General features: G+C 37.8%; 1 protein-coding gene and 1 pseudogene across 1 annotated transcript; one reads left to right on the top strand and one right to left on the bottom strand.

Annotated features, from left to right (window-relative positions):
* Positions 431-4,619, bottom strand: LOC109837866 (40S ribosomal protein S5). Its single transcript, XM_020406235.1, has 4 exons — positions 4,450-4,619; positions 2,395-2,666; positions 824-1,027; positions 431-719 (listed from the first exon to the last, which is right to left on the bottom strand). Exons 1-4 carry the CDS (start codon positions 4,531-4,533, stop codon positions 665-667), a joined length of 615 nt encoding a protein of 204 aa, XP_020261824.1. The 5' UTR covers positions 4,534-4,619; the 3' UTR covers positions 431-664.
* On the top strand, positions 6,488-17,750 carry LOC109839055 (annotated as a pseudogene).

Raw genomic sequence — 18,592 nt, 5'->3', positions numbered from 1 at the left:
TATTTTCTTTAGTAGTATTTTTCTCGACACAGGACGAAAATTTTACTTTAGTATTGAGTTTTAAGATACTGAATAACATTGTCAAACATAGAGCATCAAAGTGAAGTGAAATTTAAAAAAAAAAAGCGTACTGGTAACAATATTAAACTACAGTTTTATTAAACGTTTGAATGCGAACAGTTCTAGAAAAAATTGGCAACGAACCACTCCCAGAATTAAAAGATTTGGCAATGGCAACACCAGGACATCAATAAGAATGGCAATGCATCCGTAAGCAAAAAAATACTTATAGCTAGTTTCAAAAACCTGCAGTAATCAGCACACGATAAACGATTGAGATTTTCTAGTAACAACCATTTTTGTACCGCGAGTACTTCGGGCACCGTCTTTAACAGCTCGCCCAATCCATCAAATATTGTACGACGCAAAATAACACTCAATGGCATAGAATTAAGAAACTCTACTGAATAGTTAAAATAGGAGTATATGTTGCCCAAACAACGGGATATAACAAAAAGATAAAGTCATCATACGAGTTTCAACAAAACTTGCCTAAACCACAACTTGTCTAAAACACAACCAAGCCGATACAATCAGCTGCAAGCATAAGCATGATTTGCGAGGGGGAAAACAGAACATCTCCACTCAAACATAGCATCACTACTCAACGGTTGGCCTTGGCAACTCGTTCAATCTCATCCTTCTTTTTTATTGCGTAACTGTCACAAGAACAATCTCATTAGCTTCACATAATTTTAATACACATTTCTACATGCAAAATATAGTTTAGCACTTAAATACGAGCAATCAGTACTGTGAATACCTGTTAGAAGAACCCTTGGCAGCATTGATGAGCTCATCAGCAAGGCATTCTGCAATGGTCTTGATATTTCTAAAAGCACTTTCACGAGCACCAGTTGTGAGAAGATAAATCGCCTGGTTCACTCTCCTCAATGGAGAGATATCAACAGCCTGTCGGCGCACAACACCAGCAGAACCAATTCGTGTAGCATCTTCTCTCGGCCCACTGAAAGAGCCAATAAAGTCATACAAGGCTTTTGCATAAAATTTGGTAGAATGTTAAGCAGGCTTCTTGTCACTTACAGATATTGCACATTAAAATCAATTAGGTCAAAATGGATGTAAAAGAACAATGAAGAATACTAATTAATTTTTCAAGTAACACAGAACCATAGTTTCCTGGTGGCTTACCAAACCAAGCAGATAGGAAATACACTTATGCTGGATTGGTGCTCCCAAATGAAATACGAGCATTTTGTAGTGTACTCTTATGGAAAAAAACAATCTACTACTAATCAAAATGAAAGAGAAAAGAAAGCTCAACTCAAAAAGTCATGGAATAAACAGTTTCCTTATGTGTCAATTTAAAACTCTGGTTGTAACACAGTTCTAAACTGTCACAATAATTTCTGATGGCACATATATGCCTGTTCGGCTAAAGAAATCAGAAGCAATAGAAGCTAGAGGATATGAAGCTAAAAATATTACTACAAACTATTAAATAAGTTAGCCTTACTAACCTACAGAGAATCATTAACATCAGGCTTAACATATAAGACAGCCAAAAAGTCTGGGATAAAAGTTTTATTGTAGTTATTAGCATTATATTGCATTCTCTAACAGTAACTAAAATTGATAACTTTAATAAAATATGCTACTTTTTTGAACAAAAACTTCATCTTTCCCGTAAAACAACTACAATATTACTCATAGCTTATAAACTAACTACATCTTTGCATGACAGGATTTTATTTTTTTTTATTTTTATTTATTTATTTATTTATTTATTTATTTTGGGGTTGTAAAGCACGAGACTAAGTGTACCTAGACCTCAACGCAACACGCACTCATTAAAGCCTTGAAAAATGAAAAGAGTACACTAATGGAAGAAACAAAAATTCAATGAGGAGTCCATCCTCAATTTTTAACAAACGACAATATCTGAGTTTGACAATTAACACAGCCAGATTTTAACCAGGTCCAGTCTTTAACTTTTGATTGGCAAAAGCTGGGCCATTACTGGCCCAGCTTATTTTAGTTCAAATTTGGGCCTCTAAACTAGTCTAGGTGTGAAAGAGCTGGTCCACAACTAAACTGGTTCTGGGCAGAACAGATTAAAGCTGGTCCAGTTTAGTTGCGTTGCCTCACACACCCTAATAGATAGGCTCGGAAAATAATATTTCATCATCATGGAAGGAAAAAGAATAATCATGACAAATGGCCTTCGCACAAGGTGAGCACCATCCTAATGAACTCGTTTTATAGTTAGTTATCACTTGTTAGCTAATATTTCCAGAAGTGAGTGTCTTATTAATTCACTTGGTGACTGCAAAACAAAAACCTACAGTACAAACAGTCAGAATGGTTTCTCACCTGTTAATAACAGCATCCACAATCACTTGAATAGGATTCAAGTCAGTAAGGAGATGAATGAGCTCCATTGCATGCTTGACAATGCGAACTGCCTTCAGCTTCTTGCCATTGTTGCGTCCATGCATCATCAGAGAGTTTGTCAATCTCTCTACAATAGGACACTGGGCTTTACGGAACCTTTTCACAGAGTAGCGTCCAGCAGTATGTGGAAGATATGTCGCATGCTTCTCAACTCTTACAGCTATATAGTCAACCAGTGACATATCACTTACCTATACAATCAAATGTTAAGTTCATCAGACAAATGATTAATGATTTACAACAGATAAACAAGCATTTAAAATAAAAAAATTGATAGCAAGCTACAAAAGAATAAAACAAAACAAAATAAAAAAAATAAAACACTCCACTGATAAAGAGATAAAGAAATAAACTGTAAACTATTTATGACAAAATATATAATGCAATAAGTGATATCCTGTGTCTGAGAATCTTCTAAATCTTAAAGTTATGGCTATAGTGTACCAAAATTGATACCGTTAAAGTGGGTTTTTTTAAAAGTCAGTTCCAATTAATTGTACTATATTCCTTTCATATAAAACATTACCTGGAAGGTTACCCTACTTGACAACTAAAATCCTTTTAACTCACTCACTTGTGCTAAGAGTACAAGACGCTTGAAGTTTACCATTCGACGTAATCTAGCACTTAATGAAAGGAAACGAACTAGGTGTAGGCTGTATAGCTATATATTATCTTTCAAACTCAATATGGTAATACATGAAAAGAGGAAACTAATAATTATTTAATCCTTTCTAGTTACAACCATAAAGTGAACATAAATAAGGATAGACAGGCATAGTCTGACACAAGATCTTTCAAAAGAGTCCAAACAAAAAAGAATGACGTAAAACTGATAACATTTCCTGTAATGAGCTAAATTAGGACAAATTTAATAGCAAGTTACATTAGAATTAAGAGGACATTGCATCAACTAATCAAGGCAAGAAATAAAGGAGTATCCAAATTTTCTGATACACTGTGCTAAAGATCATTGAAAAAACTAATTTAGAGCAATATATTTCTAGGAAACATGTAATTCCAATGCTCAAAACCCATCTGAAAGTATGTTGCACTATTAAAATGCATTTTGATAAGCCATTAATATAAATGCCAAATGAGGAAGAACAAGGTGCTAAGTACAATAAGGCAGCATCTGGCCCAAATTTAGCTAATGTGAATCATGCGATGAGGTTTTGCTGTTCATGAGAGTCCCAATAACGATAAGCCCAAAACTAGTTGAACCTCACAAACTAACCTAGGCATGATCTTAGTTATGGGTCACATAATTTACGTAATGCAAAATGTGATCAAACCCCAGCAATCAAAATATGCATAGAACCAACACATACTGAAAAAGAAAAAACGTAGGATTTCTAAACCAACATTTTGTAAATTTGACTTGAAATACCAGAATGGCATCTTTATCCTATTAAGTTTGAAGCCAAATGTCATTCCATGTTTTTATAGTAATTGACTAATTTCTCTCAAAACAATGTTTTTCTCACTAATTCTTTTTAGTAATTGAAAATTTTCTCAGAAACAATGTTCTTACACTAATTCGTCAAAATAACCCAGTTAAATGAACATCAAATAGCTTTGGGCAGTCCCGGCGTCATCAAAGTTAAAAGTTAATTAAATAATTACATCTAATATTATAATTTACAGGTCAATCAACTCTGGTACACTTTTGGGCTATAAATCAAACAATACAAAAAAAAATCAAGGGATAGATCATACAACCCAATTTTAGAAGTTCTAAGTAAAATCCTAATAAAAACTTTAATCTTGACTACAAGTTTTGTTGAACCAGACATTCACAAGCTTAAAATTATAATTAATTGCAGACGAAGATCTAAAGATGAGTGCACCAACACTTACAGGATATTGATCAGCATAATTTTCAACAAAAGGAAAGACTTTTCAACAAAAAAAGAAAAAGAAAAAAAGAAAAAAAAAGAAAAAGAAAAAAAGGGAGAGGTTTTGGTAACGAACATTAACATCATCGAAAGTCCATCGTTGACGAGGCTTAACGTCGAGTGCCGTCGTCTCAACTGCCGCCGCCGCCGCCACCGCCATTGGAGATGAGAGATCTGAGGAGGGAGAGTGGGAATGCAAAGGATGTGCGGCTAGGGTTAGGGTTTCGGCGCGGCACTGAGGAGACGGTATTAGGGTTCTTATATCGACAGTACGCAAGGTCGGGTAACGGGTCGGTTTGTTGTGTATTCGTAGCCCGAACTTATCCAAATTTGTGCGTTGGACGGTGCTGGGCCAAGCTGGATATCATGATCTTATTGGGCTATCTTATTAGATCTACAGGCCCTTATAGACGTACAACTGTAATGTTTTTGTCAAAGGGGTTTAAAAAAAAGGCGGATCCCCCAACAAAAGATAAAGGCTAGCACTTGGAAGCATGGTACAAAATTCATATATTTTGGACAGATGAAGGTGTGATGAGCCTCGTTTTCTTTGTTGGTTTCATAGTTTTAGACTTGTTCTCTTCTCTGCTTAATTTGTTAAAAAAATTCATATATTTCCCCTTGAGCTTTACTGTTTTTTGTTTTTTAATCTATATATTTAGATTTGGTCAAATTTGGAACCAAAGTTTATGAGATTTTATTGAACTCGGGCGTGTCTGGTTAGGAGGAGCTAGAACAACCAATGTTTTAACTTCATATTGTTCTAACTCGTGGTATTAGAATACTCTTGAATTTGCGCGATTCTAACATTAATATTTTTAACTTATTTTTATTATTGCAACAACCTGTTGGCATAGAGGCAAATTCTAGCCAAAACAAGACTTTTGAAATTAGGATGTAGTTCGAACAATATGGGGTTCCAATTACTTTTTACTAAACACACAATATCGATACTAAGGCAAGACAAATAAATTATGTTTGCAATGTCGTATCAAATAAGCTCTGATTTAGGGTTTCCATGACTATATATCTTGATTGGCCTGACTACAAGTGTCATTCTAATTTGTACATTAACGATCTCAGAAGTTGATTTTTCGAATATCTGAGCGTGCTACTCATTACGTAATGTCTTATAACTTTGTCTTAGATTTTCATATGTGGCCTAAGAGAAATGAGAAACCTAAACTCTATAACTTATTTTAGATATCTATTAGGCATATTATTCATAAATATCTTGTTGCATATTTTTAGGAATATATAGCTGTATAGTTTCCGGTTTTGTTAGTTTCCGGTTTTGTAGCTTAGTTTCCTAACTAATCTTAGCTAGCATTAACCTAGTTTTGTATATATATATATATTGGCAGCAGCCGCAAGGCATAACCCAAGGAAAATACAGAAGAGAATTCCTCTCTTTTCTCTATTCTTAAATCTAGCATGGTATCAGAGCAGGTTTGATTTAACAATTTTTTTTTCTCTTTTGTGATATTCAATTCTCCATTGCAATGGGCGACACTGAAACTAACAAGGGTGTGGATTCTTCGTCTCCGTATTATTTACACCCTTCCTCGAACACAGATCGAATTATAACCCCGGTGGTGCTCCGTGGGAATAATTACAATGAATGGGCTTGATCGGTCCGCAATGCTTTCAAAGCGAACAACAAACTTGGGTTTATTGATGGCTCGATTCAGCCACCCAAGTCGACAGAATCGACGATGTATTCTCCATGGGTGCAGGTGAATTCTATGCTCGGGGCATGGTTACATAACACCCTCGATGCATCCATCCGTTCTACTGTCCCTATTACTGATGATGTTAGGGATATGTGGGAAGATATTAGGCAGCGTTTCTCGGTTGGAAACGGACCTCGAATCCATGAATTAACAAGTCAATTGACTCATCTTGAACAAGGTGGCGACTCGGTGGTCGACTATTATGGCAAAATACGAATGATTTGGGATGAATTAGCTTGCTATTCAGCCCCTGTGTGTACCTGTAGCTGCAAGTGTGGTGCGAAGGGTGCATTGGTGAAGGAAAGGGAAGATCAGAAGGTTCACTAATTTTTAATTGGTCTTGACTCATCCATACATGGTACGGTCCGTTCTTAGATTCTAATGGAAGAACCTCTTCCGCCATTGAACACGGCCTTTTCCAAGGCTTTGACTGAGGAACGCCATCATTCCATTATTCGTCAAGGTGACAAGAAGGCTGAGGCCGTGGGTTTCGCGGTTCAAGGCAGTGCTCGTGGGCGTGGAGCAGCGCCTACCAAGGAGGGTGACAAGCCTCGCTTCACCGGCACATGCTCTCATTGTAACAAAGTCGGGCATGACAAAAACAACTGCTTCCAGCTTCTGGGATTTCCTGACTGGTGGTATTCTAAAAATAGGGCAGCAGCTAGGGGTGGCGGCAAGTACACCCGTGGTGGCAGTGGCAACGGTCGTGGACGTGGGAATGTGGCCAATGCTGTTGGCCAATCCTCTGGCAGCACATCAGGCAACAAATTGGCGCACCCGATCGCAATGGGGTGCAACTGTCGGATGCATAGTGGCAGCATTTGTTGGGTATGCTAAAACCCTCTCAACCTAATGATGCTACTCCTACACATGATGGTAAGTGTAAGTCCACTCAATGGATTATTGACACTGGTTGTTCGAACCATATGACCGGGAATATTTCTTTATTCGAAAGTTTGTATGATGTTTCTCCATCTCTAGTTGGGTTACCAAATGGCAACCAAACGACGGCAATTAAGGAAGGCAAAATTGTCTTGAGTGATGGTTTGATTTTGAAGGATGTGTTATATGTTCCTGATTTGAATGTTAATCTCATTTCTGTTTCACAATTACTTGCTACCTTGAATTATTTTATCACAGTAACTGATAAGCTATGTATCATACAGGACCGCAATTCGAGGACCCTGATTGGAGTAGGTGAACAATGTGATGGAGTATATTGGTTTAAGCCCACGAAGCTGATTCAAGCTAATCAAACTACTGTGGTTGGACAGCAAGAATTGTGGCATCGTCGGCTTGGTCATCCTTCCCGAAAAGTGGTGTCTCTTTTGCCTTTTATTTCTTGCAATAAAGCTCACAGTGAGAGCAATGATTTTTGTGATTCTAAGGAACCTTGTGGTATTTGTTTAATAGCCCATCAAACTAGAAGTGTTTTTCCGATTAGTGAAAGTAAAACAGTTGATTTGTTTGAGATTATTCATTGTGATATTTGGGGTGATTACAAAGTTGCTTCTAGTTGCGGTGCTTATTACTTTCTCACAATTGTTGATGATTTTTCGAGAGCCGTTTGGGTGTATTTAATGAGTGCTAAGAGTGAGGTTGGACAGATTATCAAAGATTTTTGTTCTATGGTGCAAACTAAATTCAATAAACGGGATAAAATTTTAAGGAGTGACAATGGGCATGAATTTACCTGTTTACGACGTTTTTATGCTGAAAATGGAATGTTACATCAAACGTCATGTGTTGATACACCTCAACAAAATGGTAGGGTAGAACGTAAGCATCAACATTTACTTAATGTGGCTCGGGCTTTACGTTTCCAAGCTAACCTACCTTCGAGTTTTTGGGGTGAATGTGTCTTGACGGCTGCTTATGTGATCAATAGAACTCCTTCTCGTGTGTTAAATGGCAAGTCTCCGTACGAAGTTTTGTTTGGAAAATCTCCGAATTACTCTCTTATACGCATTTTTGGTAGCTTGTGTTATGCTAATTATCGTCCTAGAGTGAAGGATAAGTTTGGTCCTCGCTCTCGGAAATGTATATTTGTCGGATATCCATTTGGGCAAAAGGGTTGGCGGCTTTATGACTTGGAGAGGAAGGTCTATTTTGTCTCTCGTGATGTTATTTTTGTGGAAACTAATTTTCCTTTTAACAACATGGATGCACCTGTGACAATTGATAGAGTTGGTATAAATGAGTTATTTCATCGCCAACCACAAATTGTTGTTGATGAGAATGATGGAGATAGTGGAGTTAGGGGGAGTTATGAGGGTCATGAGGTTGGAGAGGACAGCCATATTACTGCTCCCCTTGACCAGCAGTCTCCACGGCCTGGGTGTGGCACGAATGCATTACCCACGCCCTCTCCGTGGCCTGCCCAGCAGCAGCACACGCAAGAGCAGCAGGCTCGGCTTCGATGCACCAACCACAGTCCCGTTGCCGCAGCCACTTACCACTCCACAACCTATTTTTGAAGAACCCCTTGGTAAAGGACATTGTATACGGACTCCGTCAACTTGATTAAAAGGCTACATCACCAACACAATCCAAACCATTACTCCCGTCACTGTCACTAGTTCATCTCCTCCAAAGCAGTCCTCAGGTACGCCTTTTCCAATAGCTTATTTTGTTAACTGTGATAAATTTTCTATGAAACATAGGCAATTTTTGGCAGCGGTGACAACTTGGGTTGAACCAAAATCCTACTCTGAAGCAGTCAAGCACCCAGGATGGCGTAATGCCATGAAAGACGAACTTGACGCTCTCGAATGACAAGGCACGTGGACATTGGAATCTTTACCTCCGGGAAAGGTCGCTCTTGGTAGTATGTGGGTGTACAAGGCTAAGCTCAAGCAGGACGGGTCTCTGGAACGACTGAAGGGGCGACTTGTTATCTTTGGCAATAGACAATTGCCTGGTATTGATTTTAATAAAACATTTGCACCAGTCACAAAAATGGTGATTGTCCGCATGTTTTTAGCCGTTGCTATTGCTCGAAATTGGGAACTTCATCAAATGGATGTGCACAACGTATTTCTTCATGGAGACTTGGAGGAAGAGGTCTATATGAAGCTTCCCCCTGGCTATGCACCATCGGGTTCGGCGGGTAAGGTCTGTCGTCTTCGAAAAGCTTTGTATGGTCTTAGGCAAGCACCTCGGCAATGGTTTGCCAAATTATCTTCCGCTCTGAAGTTGTTTGGTTTTAAACAGTCCAATGCAGATTACTCATTGTTTTGCTATACTAAGGGGGGTGTGTCATTATATGTTCTTGTATATGTGGACGATCTACTCATTGCAGGTTCATGTCATGATGCGGTGCTAAAATTTAAGGCCTATCTGCGTGATTGTTTTCATATGAAGGATCTTGGGGTCCTTAAGTACTTTCTTGGAATTGAGGTGGCTCGAGGTCCCGATGGCTTGTTTTTTAGTCAAAGAAAGTATGTCTTGGATATCATAAGTGAGGCCGACTTATTAGGGTAAAAGCCTATCTCTACTCCAATGGAGCAAAATCATCAATTAGCTCGTGTTGAGGGGGAGTTGTTTTCAGAACCTGAAAAGTATAGGCGACTTGTAGGGCGGTTGGTCTACTTGACGATTACTCGACCTGAGTTCTCCTATTCGGTTCATGTATTGGCTCAATTTATGTCTTCTCCTATGATCGACCATTGGGAGGCAGCTCTTCGCGTTCTTCGATATCTTAAAGGGTGCCCCGGCCAAGGAATTTTGCTACATCGTCAATGCAACTTGCAGATATATGGTTTTTGTGATAGTGATTGGGCTAGTTGTCCTATTACACGACGATCTTTAACCGGTTATTTTGTGCTTCTTGGGTCTTCTCCGGTATCTTGGAAGACAAAGAAGCAACCCACAGTTTCACGCTCTTCTTCTCCGGTATCTTGGAAGACAAAGAAGCAACCCATAGTTTCACACTCTTCCGCTGAGGCAGAATATCGTTCCATGGCTACGACTACTTGCGAGTTAAAATGGTTGAAGTCTATTTTATTTTGTCTTGGTGTACGACATGATCGACCTATGCACCGATATTGTGATAGTCAGGCGGCTTTACATATTGCAGCAAATCCAGTATTCCATGAATGTACGAAGCACATTGAGGTGGATTGTCATTTTGTTTGAGATGAGCTTAAGGCTGGTAATATTGCTACGTCATACATACGAACGGGTGATCAATTGGCGGATATCTTTACAAAGGCCCTTGGAAAATCACAGTTTTTGGTACTTCTTCGCAAGTTAGGCATTCGAGATCTTCATGCTCCAACTTGAGGGGGAGTATTAGGCATATTATTCATAAATATCTTGTTGCATATTTTTAGGAATATATAGCTGTATAGTTTCCGGTTTTGTTAGTTTCCGGTTTTGTAGCTTAGTTTCCTAACTAATCTTAGCTAGCATTAACCTAGTTTTGTATATATATTGGCAGCAGCCGCAAGGCATAACCCAAGGAAAATACAGAAGAGAATTCCTCTCTTTTCTCTATTCTTAAATCTAGCATGGTATCATAGCAAGTTTGATTTAACAAATTTTTTTTTCTCTTTTGTGATATTCAATTCTCCATTGCAATGGGCGACACTGAAACTAACAAGGGTGTGGATTCTTCGTCTCCGTATTATTTACACCCTTCCTCGAACACAGATCGAATTATATCCCCGGTGGTGCTCCGTGGGAATAATTACAATGAATGGGCTTGATCGGTCTGCAATGCTATCAAAGCGAACAACAAACTTGGGTTTATTGATGGCTCGATTCAGCCATCCAAGTCGACAGAATCGACGATGTATTCTCCATAGGTGCAGGTGAATTCTATGCTCGGGGCATGGTTACATAACACCCTCGATGCATCCATCCGTTCTACTGTCCCTATTACTGATGATGTTAGGGATATGTGGGAAGATATTAGGCAGCGTTTCTCGGTTGGAAACGGACCTCGAATCCATGAATTAACGAGTCAATTGACTCATCTTGAACAAGGTGGCGACTCGGTGGTCGACTATTATGGCAAAATACAAATGATTTGGGATGAATTAGCTTGCTATTCAGCCCCTGCGTGTACCTGTAGCTGCAAGTGTGGTGCGAAGGGTGCATTTGTGAAGGAAAGGGAAGATCAGAAGGTTCACCAATTTTTAATTGGTCTTGACTCATCCATACATGGTACGGTCCGTTCTCAGATTCTGATGCAAGAACCTCTTCCGCCATTGAACACGACCTTTTCCAAGGCTTTGACTGAGGAACGCCATCATTCCATTGTTCGTCAAGGTGACAAGAAGGCTGAGGCCGTGGGTTTCGCGGTGCAAGGCAGTGCTCGTGGGCGTGGAGCAGCGCCTACCAAGGAGGGTGACAAGCCTCGCTTCACCGGCACGTGCTCTCATTGTAACAAAAGTCGGGCACGACAAAAACAACTGCTTCCAGCTTCTGGGATTTCCTGACTGGTGGTATTCTGAAAATAGGGCAGCAGCTAGGGGTGGCGGCAAGTACACCCGTGGTGGCAGGGGCAACGGTCGTGGACGTGGGAATGTGGCCAATGCTGTTGGCCAATCCTCTGGCAGCACATCAGGCCAACAAATTGGCGCACCTGATCGCAATGGGGTGCAACTGTCGGATGCACAGTGGCAGCATTTGTACATTAACGATCTCAGAAGTTGATTTTTCGAATATCTGAGCGTGCTACTCATTACGTAATGTCTTATAACTTTGTCTTAGATTTTCATATGTGGCCTAAGAGAAATGAGAAACCTAAACTCTATAACTTATTTTAGATATCCATAAAATATATGCTGGGTTTTTGTGTATCGCTTTTCATGTGGTTTTATCAGGGAAATAACTCTTATTATATTCAACATTAAGTTTCTTCGTGCAAGTTTAACCATATATAGATATAAGTTTCTCAATATTTCTTAGAAAACTTTGGAAACTTAAGCATTTTCGTGATTAACTCATTCCCAGAAGCTATCAAAGCCTTAGTCACACTCCAGCATTATTAAAAATTTGCAGCTGTACGTTACATAATTTTCTTTCCCAATTTTCTTAAAAGATTGCAATTTACGAACTTTGGACATTTTTTTTTCTCTTCTCGCTTTTGTCACTCTTCCACTCTCATTCCCTGTTCAACCAAACACTGAACTCAGATATTTTATTTGAAAGCAAATTTAGAGCCACTCGGTTAAGAATAATTGCAGTTACAGTTAAAATTATTACTTTTGTTATAAATGCAGACGTGTTACAGCTGCAATCCTAAAAAGTATTTCTCACAAAAACAGCTTGTAGCATGAAAATTCATTTTGAAATTAGGATTACGCTAAGGGCCTGTTTGTTTCGCAAAAAAAGACTGAAAGTGGGGAAAGTGGGGGAAAAGAAGGTGAATTTTGATGTTTTCCTCCATTTTCAGAGGTTTGGTTCATCAAAGCTATAACCAAAAGTGGGGGAGAAAATGAATTGTCACCATATTATTGGTTGATGCGAGTAATTTTTGATGTTTTCCTCTACTTTCCTTGTTTAGATTCTTTTCTTGTGTTTGGTTCATTCTTAAAAGTGGGGGAAAATAGATGAGATGAGATGAGTTGTCATTATATTATTGGATGATGTGACACATACTTAGGAAAATAAATTTCCTTGTTTTTTTGGAGGAAAGTGATGGAAGGAAATTTTAATGAGATGTGATGAGTTGTCACCATATTATTGGATGATGTGAGTAATTTTTAAAGATGATAGAAAATAAAATAAAAGTGGGAGAAAATGAGTTAGATGAGTTGATTGATGTGACTCATTTCTTGTGTTTTGTTTATTTTTAAAAGTATGAAATGAGATGTGATGGGATGAGTTGTCACAATATTATTGAAGGAAAATGGAGAAAGTGAAGGAAAGTGGGTTTTGAAAAGTGGGGGAAAGTGAAAAAGTGAAGGAAAGTGGGTTTTGGATTCTGGGGGAAACGAAACAAACAGCCCCTTACACTGTAGTTTTCCGCAAACCAAACAAATGGCTAATGGTAATTATTAGAACTTGGAGCAACAAACAAAGTCACCCAATTTCATATGCCCTCAATCTGAATCAAAAAATTACAGGCTCATACACCATGTGATGTTGTACCCTATTTTCTCATATATAATATTTCCGCAATCAAGCTAGAGGAGATTTTTGGAAGGCCATCGAGTTATGGAATTTAATGCAAGATTCAGTTGAAGAACAAGGCACACATCTTCGTTCTTTATAACGCTGCTTCATAATTTTGAAGCAAATATGGTAGGAGCAATTTTAGTATAACTAGGTTTTATTTCACACCACATCTAACCAAGGATCGATATACATCCATTTCCGTGAACTAATGATAATTATGGATCGGTTGTTGCGTATACGTGACTTGAATAAGACCTAGTTTTTAATACAGAGCTCTGTCTCTTACTCATTGGATACTTTGTGTTGTGTTCCTTTTAAGTTTTTCTTGTTTTCCAAGAAACTATTTAACTATTTTGGTTAGGGACAATCACCTTCCACAGATAAGTCAATAGACACCCACCCGAAGAAAAGGGAATTTTATAGCTCTCTACTTTTACCTTTTGACAAATTTGCCCTGACTAGAGATGAAGTACAGGGCAAGCTAAAATGGTGGGTATTTAGGGGCTGTTTGGTTGAAATTTTTTACCCTTGTTTCCCTGTCAAAACTGACAGAAGCTGTCAGTTATGACAGCTTTACTTGCAAAAACGTCCCAAAATGGGCGTTTTTGCAAGTAAAGCTGCCAAAACTGACAGCTTTACTTGCAAAAACGCCCCAAAATGAGCGTTTTTACAAGTAAAGCTGTCAAAACTGACAGCTTTTGTCAGTTTTGACAGGGAAACCCAAATAAAAAAAGCCAACCAAACAACCTATAAGAGAAAAACTATCCAGTGATTCATGCTATTTGATTCAAGAATATAGACAACCTTTTGTGAGCTTTGTACTATAAAAAGACCATTGAAAATTTTCTTAAAGGCTTGATAGAGGAGACACGGGCCATATGGCCGCCTTAAGAGAAGTCAAGCATTGATATTAATAACTTTTCAATTCATTTTGTGTACAAATTTCCTTGGATGGGAAGGGACCTAGAACTTGCACCAGTAAAAAAGAGGGGATTGACGACGGGGTGTTGGTGACGGATATCAAATCCGTCGTCAATACAAACATTAGCGATGGGTACAGACCTGTCGCCAATACCTCGTCGCTAATGCAAACATTTGCATTGGCGACGAGTTTTGGCCATCACCAATGTTTTCCCATAGTCCATGACCATGGGCGACGAGAAAACATTGGCGACGACACTGACCCGTCGCCAATGCAAACATTGGCGACGGGTATTGGATCCGTCGTCAATACAAACATTAGCGATGGGTACAGACCTGTCGCCAATACCTCGTCGCTAATGCAAACATTTGCATTGGCGACGAGTTTTGGCCATCACCAATGTTTTCCCATAGTCCATGACCATGGGCGACGAGAAAACATTGGCGACGACACTGACCCGTCACCAATGTTTCTATTGGCGACGGATTCGGCATCCGTCGTCAATACCCCGTCGTCAATGTTTATATTGGTTAGTGCCCATCGCCAATGCACATTAGTGACTGATTATCCCGTTGCCAATGAGTGGCCCCCACAAAATTAAGGGTTATTTTAATATTAGTCCCTCAAATCTTCAATATTTCAAAAGTAGTCCACCAAATTATGAAAATTGCTAACACATCAAAGAGTAGAAATGAACCAAATAATTAACAAATAGTTCGATAATTGTTCGAATAATTATTCAGTCATATTCGATTCGGTAGTTCATTTAACACTAAATAAATATTTTTTAGTATTTGAGTTTGCTAATGATTCGAATTTGATTAGATGTATATTCGATTCGTTTGTCTATTAAATATTCGTTTAAAATTAATCACATATTATTATTTGTATTATTGCATATATGATGTCGTATTTTTAATTACCATTTCTACTTAAGTTTTATATACCGATTTAAGACTTAAATAATCTTAAATCTTTTTTTTTAATTAAATTTTGATTTAAATATATACACATCATATAGTATAAAGGAATAATTTTTATTTCTTAATTTTAATACTACTTGAAAATTAAATTCTTTTGCGGAATAAATGAACTTTAACATTCGATAAGTATTCGTGAGTTTTTGGCTTCGAATTTGATTGGTTTAGAGAAAGTGATGAGAAAAGTGAAAATGATGAGAAAATGGTGAGAGAAGAGTAAGAAGATCATTTTTAGTTATACGTGTTGAGAACATGTAACCATATTGAACTTGCTAATAATATACCAGAACTTATCATAACATTTTTTAATTAATTAGAAATTCTATGTTAATTTTAAAATTTATTTTTTATTCTTTATGCTAGCAAATTCGATGACCTCCACTACTCTTGGCTTCATTTACGGATGATCTTGAGCTTGCAAACATCATTAATGAATTTGAGAGGAGTTAAATGAGGTTTAATCACTAAAGAAATAGATGAAAAAGTTTAGATAAAGTTCTCTTGGAGTTTTTATAATGTTAATAGGAGAAAGAGCCGTCGAAATTAAGTTAGAGCGAAGATGATATCTGTTGGAGGAAAAAGAATTTTTTAATGGATTTGGGTTTTCATGTTTTAACGGGTTAACTAGGTCCAAACAGGTTAGATTTTTATAATTAGAAGTCAATAAAAACTGGTAATAATAGTTAGATTTAAAGGAATATTTCTTTAAATCTAACCGGTGTTAACCAGAGGACCTAATTGTAATATTGTGATGATTTGAGGGATGCAATAGAAATTTTTATGATTTGAGTGAGTAATTTTGAAATATTGAAGATTTGAGGGACTAATTTGAAAATATTGAAGATTTGAGGGACTAATATTGAAATAATCCAATCATTAACTCTGAACTCAAGAATATAAAAGGAAAATTGATAATAATAGTTAGATTTGAGGGTTACAATAGCAATTTCTTTGATTAAGGGAACTAGTTTGGAAATATTAAAGATTTGAGGGTCTAAAATAAAAATATTCCAAACCTTATCTCAAATCAAACTCTATCTTCCACTCATTCTCAGTCTCTCTCTTTCCCCTCACTCTCCAAACCCCTAGCCCAGCCCCACTGCCCGCTGCCCTTGCCTTCCTCCCGCCCGCCCCGGGCACCGCCTATTTGCCAGCGCTCGTGCGCTGCTAGTGCCCACGGCCGCCTCGCCTCTCATGCCGCCGGAATGGGCCTGCCGCTCTTGCGCCTCCGCACGCCACCCGCAGCTAGATCGTGGGCGCCCCTTTCGCCTACGTCCAACCAGGCTACTTCCGCTAGGCACCGCCTCAGCATGCGTCACCGCCGCTCCACGTCCTATGCCCGCGAGCGCCCGCACGCTTGGGCCCTGCCGATTCCATTTACCAGCCGACCGAGCTCATTTAATCCGTACACTCATCAGTTGAACTTACCTGCAGTAAAGTTTTTATTTTTTTAATTTATAGTTTTAGGATGATTTTTATTCTTTACCTAACTAATTAAATTTTTTGGACTTTGATTGTACTAAGTTGCAGATTTATTATTCAAACACCTCCATCCTCAACTCCAACCACAACCATTGTCGACATCCTCCATCTCCTTGAAAGGTTTTTACTCTTCACTTATTTCTAGTTTTTTTTATTATTATAAAATTATTATGTGATATTGATTGTCCATAATCATGTAAATGTAGTTATCCTAAACCTAAATGTCCTAATTTTAACTCTAATTTCACAAAAATATAATATTACCCTAATTCTAAGCTTAATATCTTAATAATCCAACAATAACCAATACTATTCATGCCCTACTAAAACTGAACTTAAATGCTTCCCTAATGTTAATTATATTTAGTATAATATATAACACAAAAATATGTTATATATCCATTATAGGTGAATAAAAATTAGTTAATGATAGTTGTAGATCCCCGTCCAATAATTACTACCAATTTTTTTGGAGTTATAATATAAGATAGATGACTCAAATTTTGGTATGGAATTTAATTCTATACCGAAAATGATCATTTAACATATATTATAGAGTAAAAAGAATTGGTACGTAACTATTGGATCTGTTCAGTTCGGACGGATTAGGAATATAGTAGTGCACACATCTAACTTTGTATACTTTGTACATTTTTTGTTTCGTGCAAATGTAATTATCCTAGTTTTAATATTTTTATTATTATAAAATTATTATGCAATTAGTTCTATTGATTATTCATAATCATGCAAATGTAGTTATCCTAATTTTTGTTTCTAGAAAATTTCGGTCGCAAGTAACTACCATTTTTTGTTTCTAGAAAATTTTTGTTTAAAACTCAACTCATGTTACTAGTTTTCATACATTACTTGAGTTAACTTAAAATTTGGTTATTCACAAGGCACCTTGACTATGCCACCAACTCTTCTTGCTAGAAGAACATATACACCACCTGAGGGTTATGATAAGGAGGAAAAGATGACGAAAATTAAGGATATGCATGTAAGTATAAGCTTAGTTTCATATTTACACAAGTATTTCTAATTAGAATTCCTAATTTATTTATTTTTATTGCTATATATTATTCAGGCGGCGGTTGAAGCATCACAAGACTTTGCCTTGTCCCAATCTTAAGGCATAGAGGACACTCCTACGGATCCTAATCGCATGACCAGAGAGCAATGGAGGGAAATTGTTGATGGAGCTTATGGTTCTAGACCAATCATGAAAGGGATGGTGCCTCTATCAAGTGCTAAAGTTAGGACATTCACGACTAGCAGGACTATACATAGCGACTCGTCCGTGACCTAGAAGCGACCATGTGAGACATCATACGTCGTGGGTAAAATTGGACAGTATTTATTAGACAATTTTCAACCCTCCATGGCTTTTCAATTTCTTCCCATTATTACGCGCGAGCTATGGGGTGCACAATCGACTTGGGATGTTGCGCAATGCCTCATTGAGTGTCCGTCCTTGAAGGAGAGTCTTCCCGAGTCGATATACGTATCTATCACTAAGTTGGCGTTTGACGAGCATGGAGTTCATGGTGGTGGAGAGGTATATATGACATGACATATATGCATTTATTATGATTTTTTTGGAATATATATACTCTTATGTTGAGTGACAATCTTTTCAGGTTAGAGGAGGTACTTTCATAGGGAGCAATAGTATGATACGATGTTCTAATGTAGACGACGCTAATAACAGGGATGCCGACAACGACGATGATGAGGAGTGAGTGAGACTTGTTCTTTTATGTATGTAGTTTTAGATTGTGTTAAGACATGTTATGACTTTTGAATTTTACCTAAATGTATTATATTTGTGATTTTATTGCTTAGTGAATGAATATTGTTTGAGCATGCGAGATGTGTTATGATTATGATTATTGGATGAGTATTATTTGATATTGTGGATTGGTGGATGATGATGAATGAGTATTCATTTGGAATGTGAACGTATATAATGGT

Source organism: Asparagus officinalis, chromosome 4 (genome assembly GCF_001876935.1).
Source record: "Asparagus officinalis chromosome 4, Aspof.V1, whole genome shotgun sequence".
NCBI lineage: Eukaryota > Viridiplantae > Streptophyta > Magnoliopsida > Asparagales > Asparagaceae > Asparagus > Asparagus officinalis.
Note: the sequence above shows the minus strand (reverse complement) of the source record. Positions and strands in the feature narration are given on the sequence as shown.